Raw genomic sequence first — 27906 nt, 5'->3', positions numbered from 1 at the left:
CAACAGAAAAAACAGGAACAGATAGGTGAGACATACCATACTTGTGACTGAATTTACAGGAGAGCTAGCTGTGGCCCGGTGTACTCCAGGTCCAGGAGATCGGATGAGCCTCTGTGGCCTTAAAAACACAAAAACAAGACACACCTTGATTAAGACGGGGTGATTGTGTGTGATAGAAACACTTGACATAAACGTTGTTGTCTTCATGCCGGCAGAAAGGACATTTAGAGTGGACTAGAAGCCAATGGAACTCACAAGTACATTTAGATGCAAAAGAAATTGACATTTAGTTTTTTTTGTTGTTTTCTCTTTAAACTTCTATACAGTGCACTTAACTAATCTATATTTATGATGGGAACTGCATCACTGATATTTTACACCAGTTTTTAGAGGTAGGCTCCCACTGAGCTGAAAACAAAGAATGACTTGTCTGGAAAGACGCATCAAAAAGACTGCCAAAAAGTGAACTAAAATCCGTAAGAGTTTGATAGTGCCTGCCCCAACTTTCAATTTAACAATAGTGTGATGCTTTTTATGTAGTTTCTTCTTATACTAGACAGAATTATATATTCACTGGCTTTGTTAAAGTCATTTATTTAAATTGCTTGAAGTTCTTCATTTTGCTTCTTCTACTTTAACTCTAGTGAGACATCACAGTTGTCAATATTTGCTGCACATTAAAATCTGCAACTTATTTTCTATGTGTTGCTGAACCCATGCATTCATTCTAAGATCTGCTCAGTGTTGTGTGTGATTATCCACACTTACAAAGTTTAGAGCAAAGCAGCACTGCCAGATTTAGAATCTCCCAGTACTGCTAGTCTTCTATCCAAAATATCATTTTAGTGGATCATGCAGAAATGCTCGAACTAAACACAAACTGGTGTAGCAGCACCCCAATTGTAACATTCAATGTCACACTAACTGAATATTCAAAAATATTTTTCTGGAAATTGCCATCATCTACACAAACAGATGATGCAGGCATCATGATGTACATTTCGTATTACAGATACTTCATGCTTAAGGTGTACTTTATAGTCAGACAATTCTTGGAAAACAATTTGAATGCTAACTGATCTACTAGCTCCGGAAAATAGTATATATCCAAAGCCACAACTGCTCTATACATTTTATGACTTAATTGCCAATTATTGAAAGATATTTCTGGTTAACAAATTTCGTCAATTTCATTTCAGCAACACACAAGATGAAGCTCTCAAAAAGGAGTATTTCATTAGCTAGGTCTTTTACCGATTCCTAAACCCATCTCTAGCCTTATCAGGGTGAATTTTGTTGTAGCCAGATTGGTATATTTGTCTTGCATGCATTGCCAGGTCCTGCTGAAAAGAGAGGGCCTCCAGTGTTGCCTGGTCCATGCTCAAAGATACCTGAAAAGAGAACAAACCTTGTGAAACAAATTTTAGCTTCACAGCACAATTTTTACAATTCTTGCTTATTAAACTTAAATTTGACAAATACACAGCAAAACTGCCAACAGTAAACACCAAAAAATAACTATGGCACACAGAAAAAGACACCACCACTTGACGTATGAAGCAAAATGCAGAATAAATAGCCTGTGACAGAGTGCAAAAGGCAAGTGAAATAATTGTGCCCATAAAGGCAAAATGGGCCAACTGCTTGCTAAGAAATATCAAAGGGTGAAGTTCAGTTTCCACATAACTTTTCCATTTAAAACACTCTGTAAAAACAGGATTTTAATTGTGATAAAGTGTATATTTCTATCCAGCGAACATACTACTACCTACCTTAGGCTGAAAACTAATTATTTTAAACAAAATTTAACGGCTTGATAAAACTATTGTAACATCTAAAGCCCATGTCACATTATACAACTTTTCCAGAGATTTGTAGCCTTCATTTACATAACATCTTGGCCAGTCTGAGGTAGCATGCTTCAGTGAAGACAATTGCCTAATGTTACATACCTAAAGATTGAGACAGACTACTCTGACTGGCCATGATAAAACTAAACTTGTTTGATTTTCTTTAGTTGGAGTGGCGGGCTCTATTCAGCTTGAAGTACAACACATAGAATATAGTAAAGAAGAATGAGGAAGACGTGTGTTTTGAATCTGACAAATAGAAGAGGCACTAATCAGCATGATGGTTTGGTTTATGCATTAAAATACAAGTATTTCATCTATTAACCCTTTAAAACAGCACTAGTGCAGCTCTGGCTCCATCTGGAAGCATGGGGGCTGTGGACCTCAAATGTAGAAGAAGCTCATCTATCTGATGCGTCATATTTTTCATACCAGAACAAAATGGAAAAAAACTAAGGGCAGAGGATTACTAAACTTACTTCAGCGGTTAACCCTTTCAACAGCACTGGCTCCCTCAAGCAGAATCCTATATTTGATGTCAGAGAAAGGGGTGAACACGAATGTGCTAGACCAGGGGTAGGCAACGTCAGTCCTGGAGTGCCACAGTATGTGCAGGTTTTTGTTCCAACCCAGTTCCTTAACGAGAACTCAATTATTGCTGATGAAGCACATATTGCTTAAGTGACATTTTAATGCTTCATTTTAGTGGTCTCGCTTGTTAAGGTTCTCCAACATTAATTGCTTATTTCAATCTTAAACTGCTGCATTCAGTGTTTTAATTGCTCCTTATTAGCAATAAGATGTAAAACAGGGGTAGGCAATGTCGGTCCTGGTGAGCCGCAGTGGCTACAGGTTTTCATTCCAACCCAATTGCTTAATTAGAAACCAATCATTGCCAATCTCAGACCTTATTTTATGGCTTGTTAGTCTGTGCAATGTAAGGCTCTTATATCGTAGATTTTTTTCCTTTCCAAGGATATCATCCAAATGATTTGAAGCCTAAAACAGATCATTTTCAGTCTGTCACATTTTTCTATTAAGTGTTTTATTAAATCAAACCGTGCATGATGAACACACACAGATGTAATTGGAAAAAAGCTAGCTGGAGAACTGCTGGCTGCTTTGTCTTTTACATCTTATTGCTAATAAGGAGCAATTAAAACACTGAATGCAGCAGTTTAAGATTGAAATAAGCAATTAAGGTTGGAGAACCTTAACAAGCGAGACCACTAAAATGAAGCATTAAAATGTCACTTAAGCAATATGTGCTTCATCAGCAATAATTGAGTTCTCGTTAAGGAACTGGGTTGGAACAAAAACCTGCACATACTGTGGCACTCCAGGACCGACGTTGCCTACCCCTGTGCTAGACTGTCGCACAGGTCAGTAAAATTGATAGAGGCTTTGACAAGATCAGCAACTGCAAATCGGTAATTCTGATAGACCACCCTTTGACAAAAAGCCTATAAACGTAACATGAGCTTAAGCTGTAAGATACCAGTTAAGAAAATACACACATTATATACATACACATATACACACATATATATATATATATATATATATATATATATATATATATATATATATATATATATATATATACACACACACACACACACACACACACAAAAACACCTGTACTGACCTGTTGAGGACTCACTGGATGGTGCATGCTTGAGAAGTTTTCACTCAAGAGTGCTTGTTGACTTGAAACAAATCCTAGGAAGGAATTAAATCGAAGCCAAAAAAAAAAAAAAACCAAGTAAACACACCACACTAATGCCCTACTTTAATATTTCATGTTGATAATTAACAAATCTTAATCTGTGCAGACATCAGGGTGCTCCTATATATTTTATAACTGCCATCCTTTCATGACAAACTGCTAAGACAAGAAAGAACTGGACCTGACAAGGATGGAAAAAAAGGGGAAGAACCAGATGCACAACTGTACAAAAGGATAAAGGACATCAGACTGTAGTTTGAGAAACTGCTTACAGGTCCTCAGTTGACGTCTTCATTAATACACTCCAAAAAAAACTGTCATTTTCAGACAGAAGACAACACTGGGATACTGATCATAATGCATATTTCTAGACACCATCTGTCCAATGTGTGTTTTTGCCCATTTTAACCTTGTCTCATTTGGCAGTTTCAAAAAAAAGGTATCAAAACTATAGTGGAAGAAGAGGATGCCTATAATAATGTACTTGGTGTAAGCCACCCAATTAAAGCCTGGTGATTAAAGAATAAACTACAGTTTTAATGTGATAAAATCTTTTCAAAAAGCAGTGTGAAAATGTTTAAAAAAAATTCATGGGGTCAAGGACCTATGTAAAGACAGCAAATTAAGGTTTATATGTAAAAGCCAAAATGGCCAGTTACCAGCATTGGAGGTCAAACCGATTGGGTAGTAGTCTGGAGACGGTGTCCTCTGTGGAAAGAGAGGAGGAGAAGGGCGGTGGCTAAGAACAGGAGCTGAAGGATCAGTAGTGCTCCCAAGTAAGCCACTTAGCATATTGGGGGAAGACGAGTGGGCAGAAATCTGTGGCCCCAAAATTTCCTGAGAACAACAGAAAGAAACCAAACAAAGTAAACCATTCATAAAAAAAAATTAACACTAAGCTATATATAACTGTTGTGATAGTGTTGCCAAAAAGGGATACAAGGTCTGAAATTGTGCATAATGGCCTTAAAAGGTTTATGCCCCTTTCATACTCCGCACCTTTTCCTTAGTTGAAAAGCGCTTTTAAAAAAAAAAAAAGTCAGGTGTTTGACTAAACCAAAAGTAGTTTTTACTGCAGCCGAGGAACTTCAATTAAGGAATAAATACATATGTGGATTCTATCCTATTGCTATTTCACATCTTCAATTATTGTGCAAGTTACATACTGAGGGGGAACAGTGGTTTTCAGATCTCATATTCAGCATATTTCTATGTTTAATCGAATTCATCAGTTTGAGAAATTACACTTTAGTGAATCAATCTAATATAATTGACACCATGTGATATGCTATTCATCCTTTTGACTTGCATTAAAGAAACTGCTTACAAAATTTTGAAAGTGAAACACACTTAGGTTACCAACTTTAAGACACCAGTAAGAATATAACTCAAAAGTAAAAACTGCTTCATACAAGGGAAAATTAAATTTGCTGTGCAATCAAAAAAAGCCATAAACTTTTACCTCTATAAGAAAAGGGTGTCGATAAGTCATACTTACAAGGGGCAAAGTATACATTTGTTCAAAATTAGGACAATTAACAGTAATAACAGACTAAATGTTTTAAGACAATGTGGTAGCAGTGAGATTTCTTCTGTGCCACTGGTTTACTACATGCAGACAAAAACATATACACTATGAAGATACATACCTGTAGCAGATTTTTCTGTGATGTGTTTTGTACAGGCAGCTCTGGAGGATGAACCAACTGGCTATTGAGATTTTGCTTTAAAAAAATAAAAAAATAAAAGTAAACTTTCCTCTTTCAAAAAATGTCTTCTCCATATTCCCAAAAGAGAGAGAGAAACAAACAATACAGATAAGGCATTTTACCTTATGAGTATATGGGTAAGACGACCTACTGGAGTGTGAACAAGAAATTAACAGAACACACCACACAACCGTGCAATTAACAAGCAAGCAATATTCACCATAATCATCCTGAGAGACAGGCACTAAGGAAAGAAACTTTACTGATCAAAGACACAAATTTCCATAGCCTTTAAACAAAACACAGTGAAGACCACAGTAAAGATAAAAAGTTAATTAACTGTTTAACATTGCGTGTTAAGATACAGATAATATGAAGTAACAAAATGACATTTTTTTTTTGAAAGAGCTATGACTGGAGCACCACAGCAGAATGGACCATTAATTATCCAAAAGGCAAATCACTGTGTGCTTTCATCAGGTGAAAATGCACATCACCTTTTAAAAAAAAAAAAAAAAAAAAAACACACCCCTACCTAGTAGTAAACTCTGATGCTTGGGATTGTGTACAACAACCTCAAATAAAGTCAAGCTTTAAAATAAAACATCCTTCAGCAAGAACAAATAGTTGACACCATAAAGTAGCTTTAATTTACAATATTCTTTTTAAGCAAATGTATCAAATTTCATTTTTTGGAGTTTGGATCAAGGACCTGTGGAAGATGGACTATATACAGGTAGTTAGAAAATAAGTTTAAATCAAACCTGTTAAGCTATTAAGCAGATTAAAGACCTATCAAAGTGAACAAAACTATAGTTTGTCTCAAAAACCACACACCATGTGGAGCATTAAAGTGGTTAAACTATTTTACAGCAAAGTTATGCCCATCACTTAATTATGCTCAGATTTTGTTGGTCTATTGAATAGCTGCACTTATAAAATTGATTTACTTACAGTACTCTGTAGACACCAGAAGACCTACTGTACAATTGATGGTTTTAACAAGCCTCCAAGATAACAGTGCAGTACCAACTTACATTTACTTTAGGGGGGGATGGAAGTGTGCCGCTGGCCTTCATGCTGCTAACAAGTTTATTAAATGCAGACATGTCTCCATCTTTGGTTTTAGCAGGTCTGGACCCTGCAGCAGCTGTAAGCACCTCCTCCAACTGCTCAGCCATGAATGGCGTGCCAACCTTTTGCTCAACCTCTACCTTTAGCCCTTTGAGGCCAACTTCAACTTCCTCCAAAGACAGGACTACTCCAAAATTTGCTGTGAAAACAGAGCAAGATGCACAAGGCAGTTTATTTAAAAAACACACCCCCACACAATGCACCAAACACAAGATATTCTTACCAAACTGTGGTGAATACAGAACTGACTAACTTACTGCTTTCTTTTAGCTTTTCCTTGTTAGCTGTGAGGCTGGACAGAAGTGGCTTCAAATCAACTTTGGCTTTGTGCAGCATTTCAAGAATATCCACCTTTTCCCTTTTTTCTTCTCCGGAATGTATTGGAGCAAAATAATTTGTGAGTCCATGTTCTTGGACATGCTCCAGACCTTTTTTGAGGGGGAGGAACACACACACACACACACACACATACACATCATCAACTAGGTAGATGAAAGAAAATATTTAAAATTAGATTAAAATTGCAGGAAATATCCAGCAAGAAGATATGCTGCAAAGTATGACTATAACTAGTAACATTAACCTCTGGTAGTGCGGTAGAAAACAATCTTGTGCTAAAAGTGCTCCATTACTGCCCATAGCCAGAAGGGTAGAAATACAAAATAATGCATTTTATTTATAGAGGCACTTTACATTAGCAGTAAATCTCAAAATAAATTAAAAACTGAAGGAAATAGAGGTGAACTTGCAGTTTCCACAGGAATTGGTGTGGGTGTGTGTGGATGGAGCCTTCATCACTTAAACCACCATAAACTTACACTGAACAAAAGGTAAGCATGCTTATTAAATACATTGCAATGACTCAAAAAAATAAGTAAATCATGATTCCTGGCTGCTGTAGACTGGTTACAGGAGTGGGTTGTAGTAATAGGTTTGAATTATGCCACTAATCTGTGAATATTTCAAATCCATTACTAAGCCGACAGGGAGAGATACATAACAATGCAGCAGATGACACAGACAGGCTATTTAAAAGTCCTGATGTTTTCTGAATCAATACATAGCCAGGGTGACTACTATCTGAAAAAGCCATGAGTGATTTTGGCAAAGACAGCTCAGATGAGTTGCCCATACCAGGCAAGGTTCATAACAAATTCTAAGAATATGTAAATGTGCGAGTGTTTATAATGGTGAGGTTCCATCAAGAAGCCAGAAGCCAACCAATGCTGCTGCCCCAAAGAACTGAAGGACAACAATGGCTTCTCTCTGCCCTAGATATGAGTAAATTATACATTGTAGTTTGACCCTCTCCTGTGTGATTTCCTTCTCAGAGATCTATTTGCACATCAGCACTGCCCCATGAAAGTGCCCCCATCTCCAAACCCCCACCCATAACAGTGTGTTTCACTTGTCCAAATTAAGCATTAATATGATGGGACCGCACTGCAATTTTAATCAGATTCCTGAAGTATACACAGTCTCGGTCATGCTCAAAGAAACTTGAGGAATGAGTTTTCACATTTGTGTAAATGTAACAATCATTTGGAATTTCTGTCAGAAGACAAGCAAGGTTAAAATATTTTCAAAAAGTTTATTTTTAAATCAATATGAACACAGTGAAATTGTCTACTACCATCTAAGAATTTTCAGATGTGGCACCAGAGGTTGAGGTAATGTAAAATTAGATTCAATTATAACCCAATTTATTTGGAATTCAAAACATTCATCCATTGCAAGGGTGACTGTACAATGATCTAAAGCAGAAAGGGGCATGGCACTACCTTTCAATTTTATTATTGGGCGGCAATTACATGCTATAAAGACCTGAATATTGATGCAAATAGGTTAATATACACAAACCTGGTCTGTAATGGAAATAAAATCTTGCTGTACCTTCTTTATACAGTATGCCCCGCTTTATGCCCCAGTAAATAATTGTTATCAATATATTAATAACCAAATTGACAATCACTAAGAATATGGGACCACTGCAGGAAGCACTTTAAGGCAGAAGTTTTTATCTGTTGCAACTCTACATGATAATAGCTTTTTTCCTACTCTTTCAAACCCACACAGTATTCAATGTTTGGAAAACGTCCAGGATTAACACACTTAAGAGAACTACAGTATTATATATCTCTTCACATTTTACAAACAATTACATTTCAAATTCGTCTTCCCAACATCATAAATTTTTCCACTACTTTCCAATCTGAAACTGCTAAAAAGGAGCCATCCCTATTATCTACATCTCCCACCCGTTCCTATTCCAGAAGAAATACTGATCAGTCTTGAAGACTCAGACAGTACCTCAACAATATAAAAACATCATAGATCCTAGGGTATGGTGGGAAAAAGATCTTTCCATTAATATCTCAAAAAAATAAAAATAAAAATAAAAAAGAAGGAATGGAAGACAGCCATGCATAGAATACACTCCAGCTCCATATCTACAAAGCATTCAGTCATCCAACTTTAAATATTTTAATCAAGCACATTTATATTGTTCAAAATTGTCCAAAATGTATGCAGGGCAAGATCTAATGTTGCAATCTAGCTCCACTGGACCACGTTTTTTTTGGTGCCCATCAAATTAACATAATTCTGGACAAATATCTTTGAAAGCCTATCAGACAGCCTTGGTGTTGCAATCACTCCTAAAACCATTAACAGCTTTGCTTGTTGTACTGCTGGACGGACTTAGTCAAGAAGGATGAACTGAATGTAATTGCTTTTACCACACTACTAGCACGTAGGCTTACTTTTCTCAACAGAAGAATCCCAGTCCACCTTTTATAAGTCAGTGGGTACCTGATGTTCCAAACTATTTGAAACTGGAAAAAAATATTCACTTAGGAGGATCTGGTCAAAACTTTAAAATATGGGAAGATCTAATTAATCCAATCTTTGAATAAGCACTTATATCTGGGGGTAAAAAAAAAAAAAAAAAAAGTTATTCTCCTTGTTTTTAAAGATGTCTCATGCTGTTGGCTCTCCTCTCTCTCTCGGGTGGGTGTTGAAGTCTGAGTTGATTGTATGGAATGTTTTCTTTAAATAAAGGAAGTGTGTTAATGAGAACAGTGACACAAAGGCGGTTTGAAAATTAAGTAAACATTTTAATCTAATAAGATCTGAGCTGTGTATTTCTACCTACCTTCTTTCATAATAAATGCCAGCAAGGAAGATAAAGTTCATTTTTCATTCTTTTCCCATATAGGTTTAAAATTACTCAAGATAAGCTCTGTAGTTATTCACTAGTGGAATAAGCCACCAAACAAAAAAATGTGTGTGTTGGGGGGCTTTCTGCCAAAATTTCCAGCACTGGTGTTTGTTTTGCTGGCTATATAATCTATTACAGGTGCTGGTCATAAAATTAGAATATCATGACAAAGTTGATTTATTTCAGTAATTCCATTCAAAAAGTGAAACTTGTATATTAGATTCATTCATTACACACAGACTGATGTATTTCAAATGTTTATTTCTTTTAATGTTGATGATTATAACGGACAACTAATGAAAGTCCCAAATTCAGTATCTCGGAAAATTAGAATATCAATTAAGACCAATGCAAAAAAATGATTTTAGAAATGTTGGCCAACTGAAAGGTATGAACATGTGAAGTATGAGCATGTACAGCACTCCATATTTAGTTGGGGCTCCTTTGGCCTGGATTACTGCAGCAATGTGGCATGGAGTCGATCAGTCTGTGGCACTGCTCAGGTGTTATGAGAGCCCATGTTGCTCTGATAGTGGCCTTCAGCTCTTCTGAATTGTTGGGTCTGGCGTATTGCATCTTCCTCTTCACAATACCCCATAGATTTTCTATGGGGTTAAGGTCAGGCGAGTTTTCTGGCCAATCAAGAACAGGGATACCATGGTCCTTAAACCAGGTACTGGTAGCTTTGGCACTGTGTGCAGGTGCCAGGTCCTGTTGGAAAATGTCTGCATCTCCATAAAGTCCGTCAGCAGCAGGAAGTGCTCTAAAACTTCCTGGTACGGCTGCGTTGACCTTGAACCTCAGAAAACACAATGGACTAACACCAGCAGATGACACGGCACCCCAAACCATCACTGACTGTGGAAACTACACTGGACCTCACGCAACGTGGATTTTGTGCCTCTCCTCTCTTCCTCCAGACTCTGGTACCTTGATTTCCAAAGGAAATGCAAAATTTACTTTCATCAGAGAACATAACTTTGGACCACTCAGCAGGAGTCCAGTCCTTTTTGTCTTTAGCCCAGGCGAGACGCTTCTGATGCAGTCTCTTGTTCAAGAGTTGACACAAGGAATGCGACAGCTGAAACCCATGTCTTGCATACGTCTGTGCGTGGTGGTTCTTGAAGCACCGACTCCAGCTGCAGTCCACTCTTTGTGAATCTCCCCCACATTTTTGAATGGGTTTTGTTTCACAATCCTCTCCAGGGTGCGGTTATCTCTATTGCTTGTACACTTTTTTCTACCACATATTGTCCTTTCCTTTGCGCCTCTCAATGTGCTTGGACACAGAGCTCTGTGAACAACCAGCCTCTTTAGCAATGACCTTTTGTGTCTTGCACTCCTTGTGCAAGGTGTCAATGGTCGTCTTTTGGACAACTGTCAAGTCAGCAGTCTTCCCCATGGTTGTGTAGCCTACAGAACTAGACTGAGAGACCATTTAAAGGCTTTTGCAGGTGTTTTGAGTTAATTAGCTGATTAGACTGTGGCACCAGGTGTCTTCAATATTGAACCTTTTCACAATATTCTAATTTTCCGAGATACTGAATTTGGGACTTTCATTAGTTGTCAGTTATAATCATCAACATTAAAAGAAATAAAAATTTAAAATACATCAGTCTGTGTGTAATTTATGAATCTAATATACAAGTTTCACTTTTTGAATGGAATTACTGAAATAAATCAACTTTGTCATGATATTCTAATTTTATTACCAGCACCTGTATTAACATCTTTTAAACACATAAGACACTGCCAATACAAAAGATGACCTATTGCACCCTAAAAGCTTTTTTAAAATGACAACTAGTAGGCTACTCTAGATTTGAGGAGTTCAAATATATAGAGACTTACAGACATACATTTGGGAATAAAAGAATTTTGAGGAAAAAAATGTTCAGTTGCCATGGTAAGTTTCCTAAAAATAAAGTACCAGTTCTGAATTTTTTACTGTTCCTTGAAAAGGCATGCTATTTGCAACAAGTACCACTTGAGATATCCTACCTGCCAGTCGCTCTAGCTCTTCATGTGGGGTAGATCGAAGACTACTGGACCGGCTCGCAGATGGACTATGGGTTCGTGAAAACCATTGGCTAAAACGACTCGATGCTGCTGGAATAGAACCTTCACCAAGTACATCTTCAATCATCTTCACAGAAGAAGGTGGAGAGGGCGAAGAGAGAAAGAGAGAAAAAGTCATACTTGGAATCAGAACCCCTTAACGCACTGGAACAGAAGTAGTTCAAGAGATAAGGAGAACACACTTACGTGAGCAATAACAGTCTTCAGGGGATGCGGTCTGAAGTGAACATTCCATATAACTGTGACTCCATACTAGTTTAAACACTAATTGGTTTTCATAAATACAACCATGCAGATATATGAAGACCTATGCGTTTCGTTGAACCTTGTTTTATATTGCAAAAAATCAAGTATATCTTGAAGACATCATCCCCACTACTTGAGCTATTCATACTTTCCACTTACAGAAAGTGGGACACATTACACATCTTTACTACTGTTCATAACTAGTGATGGGCATAAGTTTTTACTAAATCTATTTTTATTAAATGCCACCTTGAAAAATAGATGCTAAAACAAACACACTTTATCCCCAAAGAATCAGGCTCTAATTAGATTATTGCAAGAATTTCAGGAACATAAAACCAAAACTCCAGTAGAACCAACACCCTTCAGAAGGAGACAAATCTCAGCAATACCACCCATTACCCATAGACTCATAAGACAAAAATTTAAAAACTAAGGCACTAAAGACAATTAATGAATGAAGGGAGCACACCGGAGGTGGGCACTGTAGCCCACCTTTCCCTTCTTGCCCTAATTTTATAAGCCATCACCACATTTCCACCACTGATGAAAAGACAAGTAAGCATGCATACTTCAGTTAAGTGTACAATACTTGAAGGCTTATGAAAATCACCACACACACTCCCCAGTGTTTTAATGGTATACGGTTGTTCAGCTCTCTCAATATCCAGCCCTTGAGAGGAAACAGTGATTTAGGAAAAGGCCACCATGTCATGCAGTGCTCCCCGCAAGTGCTTACCGAAGCCAATCCTGGCACTGTCTTGTCCAGGTTGAAGAACTCATTGAAGTCAAAGTCTCCCGAAGCTGGCTTTGGAAGTTCAACAGCATTTGGCACCTCTTGATCAGCAGCCGTGTCAGAAGATATTTCCACTTCAGCTTCTTCTATCAATCCCCCATTGCATTCAACTGCTAAGCAAACATGAGCGAGGCCAACGATTACAACCAAGAAACTAAAAACAGGTACTAGTATGATTTAGGAGGAAATACAAAAGCCATCAACAGCCTATTCTCAAACATATTACACAAGTCTGAATAAACACAGAATGGATCTAACAGAATTTATCTAAGAAACACATAGAATTTGTATAATCAGTCCAAAGTGATATAAATTCAAGTTTTGATGAAAAGCTGAATACAGAGCATCAAATGTTTTAAGAAAAAAAAAAATCCTTAATCTGTGTCCATTTAGTTAAGAGTAATTATTTTCTGGCAACAAAGGGCAGGAGACAGAAATCCACTCTCTCCCTGTTCCAAATAATCCACACAGCGATTACACTGAGCACCTTACAAAGCACACAAGCAGGGGAGAGAGTGGGGAGAGGGAAAAAAAAAATCCCACACACAAGATTTTTGAGAAATATTTTATTAACTATTTCTAGCTGCTACACATGTACTGATGCTGGATCTTGTCAAGACGATGTCAAGCTCACTACCACATTACCATGAATAGGATCATATATCCACTTATTGTAAAATTACACTCTTCACAGCAGCTTGGCTCAGAACTTTACATATACTTATTATATCTAAAGCACATATAGATTAAGTAGTAATAGTTCAGATTAAATCTTCGTTAATTCTGCCCATAGTTAAAGCAAACTTACTTCAGTAAAGTGCATATGCTGGCAACTTTCAAGGAATGTTCAACCAAAAACATTGTTTTCCCAAAAATTACTTGTGTCTTGCAATAGAAATGTAGGCTAAACAGTAAAATTGTCACTCTAAAGCCAGAAAATTAATGATGCAATTTCTCATAAAAAAATTAAAAATCCTTAAGCATAGGATAAATGTAGCCTAGTACTAAAAAAAATATCATGCAAAACTCAAATCTTGTGATGACATAAATAGCAAGACAGACAAATACTAAAATTATGTAATAAGCTTAAAGATGCCAACAAAATACATTTGTTTAACTCACTTATCCCAATTCAGGTTCACAATGAGTAAAAAAAAAAAACTACCATTGACAACTGTATTGAACTACTAACAGAAAGGTTTTGCAATGTCCACAAATTCAGCTGTTATATTTAATGTTCAAAATTAAAAGAATTTTGCAAAGCCTTCACAATGAACTTTAAATCCACCAAGTTAGGCTGTTTGAGTGTTTGCTATTCAGGGGACCCATGAATACAGTGGCCTTTGTTCAGTACTTGATAGGGGATATAAAAGGTGTCAAAGATGATCCAGATCTCAGTTACTTTATTGATCTTATTCATAAATGTTGAATGTAACATTGTTCTTCATCTTGCACATATTAATTTTTGAAGCTCCATAACAAATGACAGCTTTTTCTTTTAATGACACAGACAATATTAAGATAAAATTTATCAGCTACTTAAAATTGAATTGCAGCAAGAATCCTGTTTATACCCACTGAAGTTTTGGGAGTTTCTCAGGGTTCCTTTCAACCTCACAAGGTTTCAGAAACTAGTGGAGCACGAGGTAATCAAAATTGTGTTTTCTATTAAATAAAATTAACATTTTAATACACTGATTTAATACAAAAAAATGTAGCGTTTTCCTCTCAATATGAATTCACTCAAGATCAGTGTTTAAATCAAGTAAAAATGTACAGTGAAGCAAAGCATGGGGGAGAGGCGGGAAAAGAAAAACTAAATGCGAGCTTGTGGATGACCAGCATTAAATAATCATTTACCACAAATTCTCCACACAACTATAGCCACATAAACAGAGATTTAAGTAAATTGCTTCATCAAAATGTGCAATTTGATTGTACCCCCACCCAATACTTTCAAGATTTGGGCAATGAAACAGTTAGCAAGTCAGCTCTGAACGCCTAAACACTAACACTGAATAATACATAAAATGGACATTTAGGACTATCCCTAGAATAATTACTACTATAACAAATTCATGGAGTACATGGGAACCCTTTTTTTTTGGGGTCGGTGGGGGGGTTGGGATATCTTTGACAGGGACTTGAACGGAGCTAAATCAAGAACACTGCTTAGGATGCCATCATTAAAAGCCCCGCAACCAAGATTAAAGTTTTCAAAATAGAAATGAAAATGAACTGGAGGAAATATAAAACTTCATCCAACTTGATTCAGTTTATTAGGTTAGCCATTAAATGGTACAATAAATCACACTAAACAAGCAAAAAAACACTCATTTAGATAGTCCATTTTAAAAGTACCTTCTCTTGCCGGCTCTGACCGTTTGCGTGACCGCTTGTATCTTCTCTTATCCTCTTCAAGAATCTTATCATCAAAGCCAGTAAGTTCAATGGTTTCTGACTGACTGGTTGGTCCCCCAGAAAACCATTCTGGCTCCTCTTCTGTGTAAGAATCATTTCGTCGTCTTTCACCAAAAATTCTTTTATCACCAAAATCTCTCTATAGTGAAAAAGGGGGGGGGGGGGGTGTTTGGAAATCAATAACCAAGTAAATCTAAAAAATGTAAGGCATCCATAAAAATGTTACAATTTTACAGTATGTTAAAACCCTACCACAAATACATTTAATCCTCTACAACACTGGGAGGGAACTGACCCGAAATCTCTTATCCTTGTAATCTCTCTCACGGGGATGAGACTCTCGGTCTCGTACATCCTTCTCTGTGCGCACATCTCTCTCAAACACTCTGGATGCAATAATCCTTCCACTGCCAATCCGACGACTCCCACCAACTCGCGTGTTTTCATTCTCTTTGTTTTCTAATGGGCTGACAGCCCTCCTGGTAATGGAGGCAAGAGGGACATTTACTTGACACCCTCCACCAAAACTTCTTCTTTGCGGGCTTAGGACCACATCAATTTCATCTTCCTTCACACGCTCACGGGGATCTAAGAAGAGAAAATAGACCGTCATGAAAAAAACCATCTTAAAAATATATTTTAAAATTGGCAGAAGTGTTCCAAAGACCATAAAAAAATATTTCACTTTGAGTAGGCTACCCACAAAGTAGACAACTTGCTTGCTATTCTACACCAATTAAAAAGTTTAACACCAGAAACTAAAGTTGCTTTTATACATAATACAGGTAATCCAAAATGACTACATTTTAGCCTTGTATATTGCCAGTGAGATGACCAAATAATTCCAAACGCATTAAAAACACTGAAAATGTGTGCAATAGATACCAATTGTCAACTACACACACACACACAGTGTTTGACCTAATAACTGTCACTTGAAAAATCAATTAGTTTAAAACTTGTACTATAAACACAGTAAATTTTAAATTTATGAGCAGTACAATTGACTTGTTAGCTTGTGCACTCACCAATTCACATTAGTTTCAAGCATTGAAAAGGCTTTAAAAAAAAAATTACTTGTGCTTACTGTGCTCGTGCAAATTTACTTGTGCGTTTTCCATCAGCAAGACTAATGTTGAACTTAGACACCTGCTTTTTGAATTATATATTTTATATGTAATGAGCACCAATAAGTATCGATACTGTTCATTTATTAGAATTTCCATGTTTATAATTTTTTTTTTTTTTTTTAAATGAAATTCACACACAACACACACACACACCACATCTTCAAAAAGCATCCCCCATCCCAAGACAAGGGACAGAGGCTTCATGCTATATAATATCTGCAGATTTACTTTGTGTGCCTCTAATGTGGCAATACACTGAATGTATGTTTAGAGAGCACTGGTGATGCACATAAGTGTTTATTTTACTTTGACAGTTTAGGTAGTCTATTTTTGTCATCTTTTAACCAAACAATGTGGGTCCTCTGCTTTACCACTTATGAATATTAGAATATTTTATACCATTCATAACAGCAGTGCAGTTGAAGCCTGGGGTATTCTTTCGAAGCTCACTACAGAGTTTTGGGAGAAAGCAAATGTTGATGTTACATTATCATACTTTATTTTAGTTAAGGTCACTAACTGGGAAGTGTATCCACAACTTCTGCCCCACTCTCAAACCCCCCCAAACTCCCCCCCCTTCCCATCAACTGTCCAAAAAACACGGCAACTGCGGTAATGAATTGTCTAATCATTACTGGGAAGTAGGTCTTCAAATGTTATTTTTAGAGCGTAGGAAAGCATAAAGAGCAAGGGTATAACTTTGCTGGTTCCGAAATGTGAATGCAGGTAGCACCTATGATGCCAGTGTGTTGTAATATTTATTAAATGGGACTGTGGAAAGATCTTGAGCTCTTCTGGGGTACAAAAAAAAAAAAAATGCACTAAAGCAGAAATGATTTTAGAAACTGCATACAAATGTACCGGATTGCTGCTGTTTTTATGACAAAAGGTAGTCATGGCAAATATTTATTTTCATCCCTCACAACCATGTACTACTTTACAGGAAGTTTAAGTGGAAAGTAATTCTTGGCATTAAAAGTACTCATGTGATAAAAGAACTTGCCACAGTTTCACTGCAGATTTAAGCAGTCTGTCTTGCTTCCGTTTCTTCTTGTAATCCCAGACAGGTTGATGAGGCTGAGGTCAGGGCTCCGTGGGGGGGCCATTACCATTGTTTGCAGGCCTCCCTGTTTCTTGTTATACTGCAGATAGTTCACAATTTTGGCAGTGTGTTTGGGGTCACTGCCATGCTGCAGAATAAAGATGAAACTGACCAGACACATCCCTAATGGTGCTGCATGACGGATAAGAATCTTCCTGCATCTCTCTGCCTTGAGGGGGTCAACAATTTGATGAAGTAACCAACAATACGGATATTAAGCTGACAACCTGCAGAAAACTTCCACCATGCACCACTGTAACCCTGGGATGTTCTTCATGCACTGTGCTCCCACCTTTTGGCAGAACTGGCTTCTGTTACAGCCAAATATTCCAAAATTTGAATTTTCAGTTCAGACCACTTGCTGTCAGTCCTTGCGTTTTTGTCCATGTGCGAGTTGCTTGGTTTTATTTCCACCACACAGGAATAGCTTTTTGGTTGCAACTCTTCCACGAAGGGTTCTCTGGCTTGTACATGGGTGTACAGGGTCCTAATGCCTTCTGCATTGATAACAATGCTGGACATTACCTTTAAAAGGGAAGCAAGCTGGATAAATTCTGCTTCCATAATCAACCACTGTGTTTCCAGCTCTCAACCTTGTCGGTTTGTGCTTCTGCAGAAGCAGCATATCTGGAAATGCCCATCTACCACAAAATTTCAACTTGGGAGAGACCTTGATAGAGGATGACCACTTTGTGCCTTGCCGCTATGTTCATTTTTGCAGGTTAAATTGCCACATCAACTTTAGAATAGTTGCCCCTTGCCCATCCAGTTTAACTGAAACGGAAACAACTGTAGAGAGAATCAATCACACCTAAACATTGTCACTGATTAGTGTGTCATATTTGCGTAATCAACCACTAGGCCATTTGCCTACAAAGATCTCACTTTTTACTAGAAAGCGGTCTATTAGACCATGCAAGTTTCTTTAAGAACATTCAATTATCTTATTGTACTGGTTCACTTTCTGCAAAAGGAATATCGGGAGCTCTAAAATAAGCTTTTTTTTTTTTTCCTATCAACATTAATGCAGAAGACAAAATAACCACATGTGACAAACATTTTAATACATTTTGTAAAGTGGCCAAGACTTTTGCACAGTACTATATATGCATTCGTTATACCCCTGTTCATTTTTGAAATTAACATCATCATCATTATTGGACGATTTTTATCAATTTAGAGTGCCCTAATTTATAATCAAAAGAGGTGGAAACTCAATATTTACACGAATAAGGGCCATAGCACCATGGTGAGCAGATTAACCTTCTACCTATCACAGGACTAAAGCAAAGCAAAGCTCAACTTAAGCTTCTATTCCTTGAGTAAACATAAGTCTGTAATGAATTGAAACTATTAATTTACAGGATTTCCCCCACAGAATTTGAACTTACCTGCTATTCTGCGTTTTAAAGGTATTCTATCATCTGATAGATCTTTCTTTATACCATCCACTGGGGAACTCCTTTCAGAACTGGGATATAAGGAAGCATGCCATTTCTCAGGATCCCAAATACCATCACTAAACAAAAACATAAGCACACTAAATATCTCTTTTCACCTTATGAAGTCATCCTAAAAAACACAGCACCTAATGTTAAGCATGATGGACAACCACTGTTAAATCCTACTGCCCTCTGACAGAAAACTGAGAATTTCACTTTTGAAAAAGACATCCAAAAAGCAGACTACTGAGAAATGGCTTTTAAAAGAGAAGACCAGTCTTAGAATTCCCCAGTCTGAACTCTAACCCTACAAGCCTATGACTGCATGTAGAGACACCCCTTTGTAATTTGACCAAGCTTGAGGTATACTTCAAAGTACAGCATGATAAAACAACAAAAAATTCAAATTTTGCAAATTTACAGAGAGATACCCTGAAATCAAAAGACTGAAGTAATAAGTAAAACGTACACATTTGAAGTTTAAAGGCTCATGGAATTACACGACCAAGGAATTAAAATAAAATGTTCTTAATGTTTCACTAGCTAATTACTGCTGCTTACAAGATCCTATTAAAAGTGAAAAACTGACATGATCCCCCCAAATTTCTGCCTTTGCATCCAACATATCTTAAAACTCAGTAGTGATCTAGATTTAATAAATTACTGTTCATGTGTGTGTATTTTCACATACACAAACTAACTTGATTTACAAAAACACACCATTATTCTATTATTTAGTTAATGTACATTTATATTCAAGTTATTTTTTTAACTAGCACCATGGAGGGAGGGGGGAATAAAAAAAATGAACTATATATACAAAGTACAACTGAGTCAGTTCCACAATCTGTTTTTCCTAGTAAAATTAGATACTACTGATCAGAAACTAAAAGTTACTGAAAGGGTATATTTCAAAGAATGAAAAAAGAAAAAAAAAAAAGTTTTCTCCTCCATATTAAAATGGGCAGGTCATATTATGAATTGCCATGGTTATCAAGGATTGTCTCCTGCCTTCAGTTTGATGTTGCTGTGCCATAGTTGCTTCCTGCAAATTTGAGTTTGAAAAAAAGCAGGCTCAGAAAATGAATGGTGTAGGTCATAGAACTAACCCATATTTTATAAGAATTTGCAGAGAAAGTCCAACGCCTCCGATATTCCTTGACTAAATTTGGGACAGCTTGTCAATCACTGAAAAATAAAACTACTTTGTGTGATCACGCACTGCGTGAAAATTCATTCAAAAATTGTACGTTTGTCTACAGTACCTGTTGTATTTTTCAGAAAGACAATCTGGTCTTTGATTAGAAGGAGGACATTCTCTGATTTCCAAAAGCTGCTCCTGTATAAACATAAGAATATTGTGATTAATGTACTGCTTTACTGAACAAATTATGCTAGATCAACTTTATCAAAGCCTTCTGAAAACTTAAGAGCTGGATGTATTTCCCACCCATGTGACATCTCTTATTCAAATCTCAAGAAATAGACTTCCATTACCATTTCAGTGAAGTACCGACGTGCAAATGCGGCTCTTTTCTGCATAGCTTCTAGTTGAACAAAAACAAATCAAAAGATGCTGTCTTAAAGATGTTCTCAAGTGAAGCATTTATAAATTAAAAAATAATGTCATGCCTGTTCTTGCAGTTTAAAATTGTGTCTTTAGGGTGTTGATGCAAATGTTCAAACATTTATCTGTGACTTGAGACTGCATACATATTGTAATAGGTAGACTCGGAACATCTGAGATGGGAAAATTTAAAACCAAATTGCCAATGATCACCATGAGCAAAACAGTCCTTATGGGATAAAGTGGACAAGCAGAGGAATCTTGCACAATACCTTAACGAGTACCATGAAAACTGTCTAATGTGCTTTACTGAGAACTGGTTTAAGAATACTGCATCAGACAATGAAATACAGGACTCTCTACATGAATGACAAAATGTTGGCTTCTTGTAAGCAGGTGGGTGATGGGGTCTGACTAGTGCTGGGTGGTATACCGGTTCACACCAAAAAAACGTTTATTTTTGTTATGATATGGATTTCTCTTATACCACAACACCGGTTTAAATAGACTAAACATTTGGAACGTGGCGCAGTGGGAAACTGTTTAAGGGGGGGACCTTTTAACCGCTGCACCACTAAACATGCATGCAGCACATAGTGGAGGTATTGAACTGTAAAACTAGACTGAACATTCCAAAACTGAAGCTGTAGCAGACGATAAAGTTAAACATGATGACACAGAAGAACTTTTGCCGAAAAAAGAAGCAGTGCCTGTTGTCTGGAGTTTGGTTTTAAAAGGTCGGATGTGGTCCATTATGTTCAAATGTGTGAATACTGTTGCAATACTAATGGATAATACTGCAAGCCAAGTTGTACTTGTTTTATTTTTTTTTCAATACTGTGTAATGTACCTGGGTACTGTGTAATACTGTGACAACGTTGACTTTATTCTCGCCGTTTATGTCGAGATTGAAGTCAACATGTTGACTTTATTAGCGTAATTTGTCATTAAAGTAGAACATTGTAAACTAAACTTCATCTTAAAATTAATAAATTTACTAGATATTCTGAAAAGAAAGAAAAAAAAAAAAAAAGTTATGTAGCACATTAATTTCTCTGGGATAAGTGTTCCCTGAGCCATGTTAATCATTACGTGTTTCTTAAACTGACTTCCTATTGCACTAAGAGGAGGCGCACAGGCAGAAAACAGAATATAGTACATTAATTTCATGATATTCCTGCTGCCTGAACATTTACAATGCCAAGATAAATACTCGATATTTTCATGATGAAATGCATTAAAGCATGTATTAATCATGTGGGGGCACGGTGACGTAGAGGTTGCACTGCTGCCTCGCAGCAAGGGGGTCCCGGGTGCTCCACCAGAAAAACATGTAAATTCAAGGCAGGGGTTTACTCAGCCCGATTCAGTTTCCTTTCAAAGTCATGTATGATGTGGGGTTGTTATGCTATATAGACCTTGCTAGTGTATGTATTGATCGCATTCACCCTGCGATGTGCTGGCACCCCGTTCAGGATTTGCTCCTGCCTTGCACATAATGCTTGCTGGGATGGGCACAACCTTGAATGGATGGCATAACATGTATAACAAAGATTTTTTTTAAATTCTGAACACTGTGGTCTAAGTTTATAACTAATTTTAATTTCACAAAGACGTTTATCATGTGGCGATTGGTTATGTGGAGAAAGAAAAAGGAAGGATAGGAACTGGGGGGGTTTGGTACATCAGACAGACCACATGCATTTAATTGTTTGTGTCTCCGACCATCAGATCACGAACCCAACATTTACACAATATTTAAGTTAAATCTGTGCAATACCCGTTCAATACATACAGTTTTTTGGAGCCTCATCACAACTGCCATAAAGTTCTCTACACTGAACGTACACCTGGGGACCCCTTACTGTGAGGGAGCAGCACTACCGCCACACTACCGAGCATGTTTAATACCTGTTTTAATGCATTGCATCATGAAAATGATATCAAGTGTTTATCTTAGCATTCTAAATTTTCAGAGAGCAGGAATATCATGAAGTGAATGGATTCTGTGCGGTGACTGCTGCCTGCGCCTCCTCTTAGTGCAAGAGGAAGTCAGTTTAAGAAGCGCATAGTGATTAACAACTGGGTCGGGGAACACTTAACACAAAGCATTTAATGGACTACATTAACTTATGACAGGGTTTGAGAAAATCTAGTAACCATTGATTTTAGGATGAAGTTTAGTTTAAGACATTCTACTTTAATGACAACTATGAAAATAATGTCGAAATGTCGACTTTAATCTCAGTTTTTTTTTTTCTCTTCACTGTGTCTGTATTTTTTTTCCTTCACCGTGGTCCTAATACGCTTCCGTAGGGCTATACCACAAATAGCATTATAAAATGCAAGTTGCAATTTTATTATTTATGTATATAGCTTAGCTTGAAGCAAGGTCCATATTAATGCAATTTTCCTTAATGATGGTTCAGTTGGTAAAGATGTCATCACCAAGTTGCACTTGTTTTATTTGGTGAAAACTGTGTAATGCACCTGGGCTTAAAGTCTTGAAGTAATAGTATTATTACTGGAAGTTGCAGTATTTACTTTGTTATTATTTATTAGTTTAAATATTATGCAGTTTAACGATGGTAAAGTTGTTTAAAAGTCATTTTAAAGTGTCAGTGGACAGAGATTGTTAACATTAACAGAAAGTGTAGCTGGTTTACAAAAAATATTTACTATTTATTTCTTTTCTAAGACATGTTCAGTGCAATACAACTTTTGACAAGCACCTCTGGATATTTTACTAAGTCTAAATGGTTCTTTGGATGGTTGAAAATATGTTGTTAAAATTATAGTTTAAGAGGTTTGCAAAATTTGTTCAATAAAAAGGTTCTATATTTTGACTGCAATTGTCATGCAATGTGATTCCTTCTCTTCATTAGTGCCACCCCCTTGAAAACTCACTTTATGGGGGCATGCAAACATGTATTAATACTTCTGTGCACATTAAAAAAATTTTGTACAATGTACAATTCTCATGACAGTGGAATAGATTATTCTTAGCCAGTCTACTGCAGTAATTGCAGTGGAAAATGTGGTTAACATCAACTCATGCATGGGAGAAAAAAAAATACCGTTGAATAATGTGAAACCGGTATAATTTTGAAAAATACCATGATATACAAGTTTGGTCATACCACCCAGCACTAGGTCCGACTATACATTAACAAAAGGTGGTGTTATAATATCACTAACTAAACACATCTGCAAACTGATTATTAAAATACTCACTGTTGGGACTTCATCCATACTATCTACCATGCAAGTTTAACAAAATATTTACATGTATTACACTATTTACTGCTACATGCTGATTGAGAGGTGCAGCTAAAACAATTTTAAAAACTGTTTAGAAACGGGAAACCAAATTACCTTGCTCATTCAAACATCTGACAAGTGATATCAATTTATCTAAATTGGAATCAGTATTGCCACACTATCATTAGTACGTAAATAGTACAGGGGTCTACAAACTGGACAATTACTGAACAAACATCTCTGGTGCCTACATATCCCATCGTGGAATAATGATAGACAAGGGCAATAAGCTTTAAACAAACAGATGAACTTTTTTGGGGCAAGACTTGAAACCAATAATTTCAGCACCAATGATACAGGGGTAAAGGAAGAAATGCCAGAATTACTGGGATGGAGGGCAGTACAATGAAAATGGAGAAATCTTTGCAGCACATTTATATAATATTAAAAAAAAAAAAAAAAACACACCACACAGAGCAATAGGGCCATATGGCATATTAGGTGGGCTTGTGAAGTTCCAGGGGAGACAGACCAGGTCATTTCAAGATAACAGAAGCATGGAAGATGCTCTGCTCGTTATCCTGCACTTCTACAAACCTACACCTTTCTGGATAAACTTTGCTCATACATCAGAACACCATTTCTGGATTTAAAGCTATCAATATCATCCAGCAGAGTCTTAAAATATTATTAGCACACCACACTGGGGGGAAAAAAAGAAAAAAAAAACATGATCAAACACCACTGTATTTTACATGCTAAGGTTCATAAAGGCTACATAAAACAACCTTCACAAACTGAAATACAGCAAAAGAAGTGTAAGATATAATGTATGTCATTCATTTTCTAATCAGTTTAGTCCTGAACAGGGGCATGGAGGGTGAAGATGTCAATCCCAGATTGGATGTATGGTAATTTATGCTATATAATTTATAAAGCTGTAAAAAAAATGCCCAGAAAGCAAAGAGATGCCAACATTGTGAATAATGTAAATACCTTTGTGTATCTGTAAGGAGATTTTCTCATAGCCTTCATGAGGTCTACAAGTGTTTCATCACTTTCTTCTGCATAGTCTGTTTTTTCCATGATTGTTCAGGGCATTAACAAAAATATCTACAAAACAAACGCACACGATGTTAAACATTTTACAAGTAAGAAGATATGATAGAAACTGACAGCAATCTCAGCCACCATACTAAACAAGATGCAAAGTTTTATAACTAGAAACACGTTATTCACTTCAAAACATAACTTTTGTTTTAAAGGTGCTTTTCTTTAAGGATATCAAATCAATTCTGAAACTTAAAAGGAAGAACTTAAAAGTGAACAGGCGTTAAAACAATCACTTTGAGAAGCCTGCAACAGGAATTCTACCAGACTAAGACCAATTGGCTTTGCCGAACTACCATTAAGGTTAAAAAAAAAAAAAAAAAAAAAAAAGGCCACATGGTTACGCTTACAACTTTGACAGCGCTCTTTACCTGCATTTGGGCAAACCGCTTGCCCTGATTTAACACCATTTTATGGTATAAACAGAGCCCAGTCCTAGATGCGACTTCGTTCTTGCTTAATTAAATGTGTATGATTAAAAAAAAAAAAAACACTGTCCGTCTTCCGTAAAATTACATTTTAAACCACAGTTGTTGGCAACATTAAGATGTTTGTAGTTTTTGTACTGGGCCTAATAAAATTCTTTATACGAATAAACAGAAAAAGTAGGAACTGTTTGTTAAACCATTAGCATAAACTGCTGAAAGTTAAAGAGAGCTTTCATACTGGCACTGCGTTCAAACACTCGAAAGGCTTTTTAAACCCGTTTAAACAGTTCTACGAGCAAAAGCGAATTAGTAAACTTCAAAGATATTGGAACTCCACAATGTTCTAGTACTTTTTTGTTTGGTTCAGCATCCCCCGCCTAAACTAACCGAACATGTCAAGAACAAAACAAACACTAAAAAAAAAACACACACAATGCTACGTCTTTCCCTTTTATAGCAGGCACTCGATTTGCAAACTGCCCAAGTTCACGTATTTAAACGAATGCTTCGTGAGCGGTAGCGAGTGCAGACCAAGTCGAGATAGGCTGGTTTGACTACCCCCACTACCTACTTATCGAGGCGGGCCTGTCCCAAAACACAAGCCGGCTCACAAAACTCGTTCGGCGTCGTCAAACACCTCCACCTGCGGAGTGGAGTCCACCTAGACTGCTGACGAGCGGACCTACTAGCGACCTCCGCAATAAGCCTTTATCTACCTTCATAGTTCAAACCGTCAAAGAGAACTCTCCCCGCGGATACTGCGGGTGAAGAAGCTTTGTACCACTGTACATGCCGGCTTCTTCCTAGCTCGGGCCGCACGCTCACTCTAGCTCCTTGCAACAACAGGCCTTGGCGTTTGCTATCAGAGACACCTACAACAGCCGCTGGTAAAAGCCACCGGGAGCAATAAATAATGCCTGACTAAAGATAGACAATGCTGCTTCGTATTTCTGACGACCAAATATTAAACAACTTTAAAAACAACCTGCTTACTCACCAATGAATTTTCAGACGATCAATTTCGCATTCGCTTAAAGGAAAACCATAGCTCTTCATAAGAGGACCCTACCGGCGAATAGGGCGGGCACCTAAAGACTGGAAGATCTCGATCTGGCCAATCACTTTCAAGCTGTCCTGTCTCATCCACTCTTTAGTCCTGCCCACTAGCCGCTATAGTTGTTACAATTGGAAGGCGCATTCGCCGACTAACCGGGAAGTTAGAACAAGAAACGAGTGGCCATCGCAAGCCTTTTTAAAAGCAGTCCATGGTTCAGGTAAAAAGCCACATCAAATCATAAGGGAGAAACAAATAGTTTGTCCGCTTAAGGTTTAAGACACTTTAAGCTGTAATCAAATGCACCTTAACAGCGCAAGATTTTACTTTTTGTAATTGACCACCAAGGTGCTGTATGAAATGTTTCATATCAGTAATTTGTTTTGGTTATTTGGTGCTGTGCGTGATTTGTTTGATCAGACAAGAATATTTTTTTAATTTCAATGTGTAAAAAGTTGGCTTTCTAAATCAGTTTCTTTATATGTGCCTCAGTCATGTAAATAGCACCTCCTTATAAATCGCTGAATATTTTTAAAACTGTTAATAACGCAGGTTTTCATGGTAAACAAAGCATTTTTTGCCGTTATGAAAAGTTAATTTAAATTACTTAATACTGCTAGTATTCTAAGGCATTAGAAATGTAGACTACATTATTACTTACTATTTAGCTAACGCCTTTAACCAAGGCGACTCCCAGCATTTTAGATACAATAGGTTACATTTCTTAGTAGTTTTTTTTTTCTTCCCCAGTTGGAGTACGTGAAGTGACTTGATTATGGTCACACAATGTAAGCAGCCAGATCTGAACTCACAACCTCAGGGTATGAAGTCCCAAACCTTAACCGCTACACCACAGATTTATTTTTTTTAAAGCACACTGTACAGTAGAAATATCAAAATTTATATTGAACTGTGACAAAGTATCATACAACATGTAAATAAGAATGCCTGTAGATCCAGTTTTTAATAATGAAAGATTTCAGTGTCAAACAATTCCAATTGTCTTAGGGCAATCTCACACTGCAGTGAGTGCATTGTTTCCCTTTAGATCAGCAACACTTCTCTCTGTGCCTCTCATCTCCTTTTATTCTTGCGTTTTTGTGTATCTTCTTTAAAATGCTAGCACAGGGATATTCACTCGCGTTCCAGTCATTTTGCTAATTGGAAAACATTCCTTGCTTGTAATGAAACTTGATATTTAAAGTATATTGGTTGGTAGGACCTGCAACCCTCCACAGGATTAAGTGGGCTTAGAAAATATGTTATGATGGTTAGTGCTTTCATTCATCCAAGACAAATTGTAATTGCACTGTAGGGCAGGAAACCTCAGTCACAGTCCTGAAGAGCTGCAGGTTTTCACTTCAACAAATTTTTTAGTTAGAACCCATGTATTTGCTGCTACAGCAATGTTTTTCATTTGTAATTTTAGTTAAATCACTTGTTACAATTCACAACTCCTAATTGCCTGTTTAAGCTGTTTATTTTTTTTTTGTTTCCTGTTTTCTTACCCAGCCATGGTTAATAACATAACGCAAATAACCAGGAAACCACCAGTCTCCAACTAACTGAGTTCTGTTTATATCTGTGGATGTGCATCATGAAGTATCTTTGTTAATAACATGTTTAGA

General features: G+C 37.0%; 1 protein-coding gene across 4 annotated transcripts in view; it reads right to left on the bottom strand.

Moving 5' to 3' along the window:
• eif4enif1 (eukaryotic translation initiation factor 4E nuclear import factor 1) overlaps window positions 1-26321 on the bottom strand; it is a 28711-nt gene extending 2390 nt beyond the window's left edge. Inside the window, exons 1-15 of one of the 4 annotated variants that reach the window (XM_028824007.2) lie at window positions 26222-26321; window positions 24683-24799; window positions 20124-20197; window positions 18808-18935; window positions 15480-15772; window positions 15125-15323; window positions 12707-12876; window positions 11644-11788; window positions 6680-6850; window positions 6326-6561; window positions 5229-5303; window positions 4239-4416; window positions 3499-3572; window positions 1255-1391; window positions 37-118 (exon numbers count right to left, since the gene is read on the bottom strand). In XM_028824007.2, the coding sequence (XP_028679840.1) occupies window positions 37-118; window positions 1255-1391; window positions 3499-3572; window positions 4239-4416; window positions 5229-5303; window positions 6326-6561; window positions 6680-6850; window positions 11644-11788; window positions 12707-12876; window positions 15125-15323; window positions 15480-15772; window positions 18808-18935; window positions 20124-20197; window positions 24683-24772 (2052 nt within the window). In that variant the 5' untranslated portion in view covers window positions 24773-24799; window positions 26222-26321. Of the gene's footprint in view, window positions 1-36; window positions 119-1254; window positions 1392-3498; window positions 3573-4238; window positions 4417-5228; window positions 5304-6325; window positions 6562-6679; window positions 6851-11643; window positions 11789-12706; window positions 12877-15124; window positions 15324-15479; window positions 15773-18807; window positions 18936-20123; window positions 20198-24682; window positions 24800-25940; window positions 26111-26221 lie in introns of those variants that run through there. The other 3 variants (XM_028824008.2, XM_028824006.2, XM_028824009.2) reach the window with 3 other exon arrangements.
• Between the last annotated feature and the right edge of the window lie 1585 nt (window positions 26322-27906).

The sequence above is a fragment of the Erpetoichthys calabaricus genome, chromosome 18 (assembly GCF_900747795.2).
Source record: "Erpetoichthys calabaricus chromosome 18, fErpCal1.3, whole genome shotgun sequence".
In the NCBI taxonomy this organism is placed as follows: Eukaryota; Metazoa; Chordata; class Cladistia; order Polypteriformes; family Polypteridae; genus Erpetoichthys; species Erpetoichthys calabaricus.
Note: the sequence above shows the minus strand (reverse complement) of the source record. Positions and strands in the feature narration are given on the sequence as shown.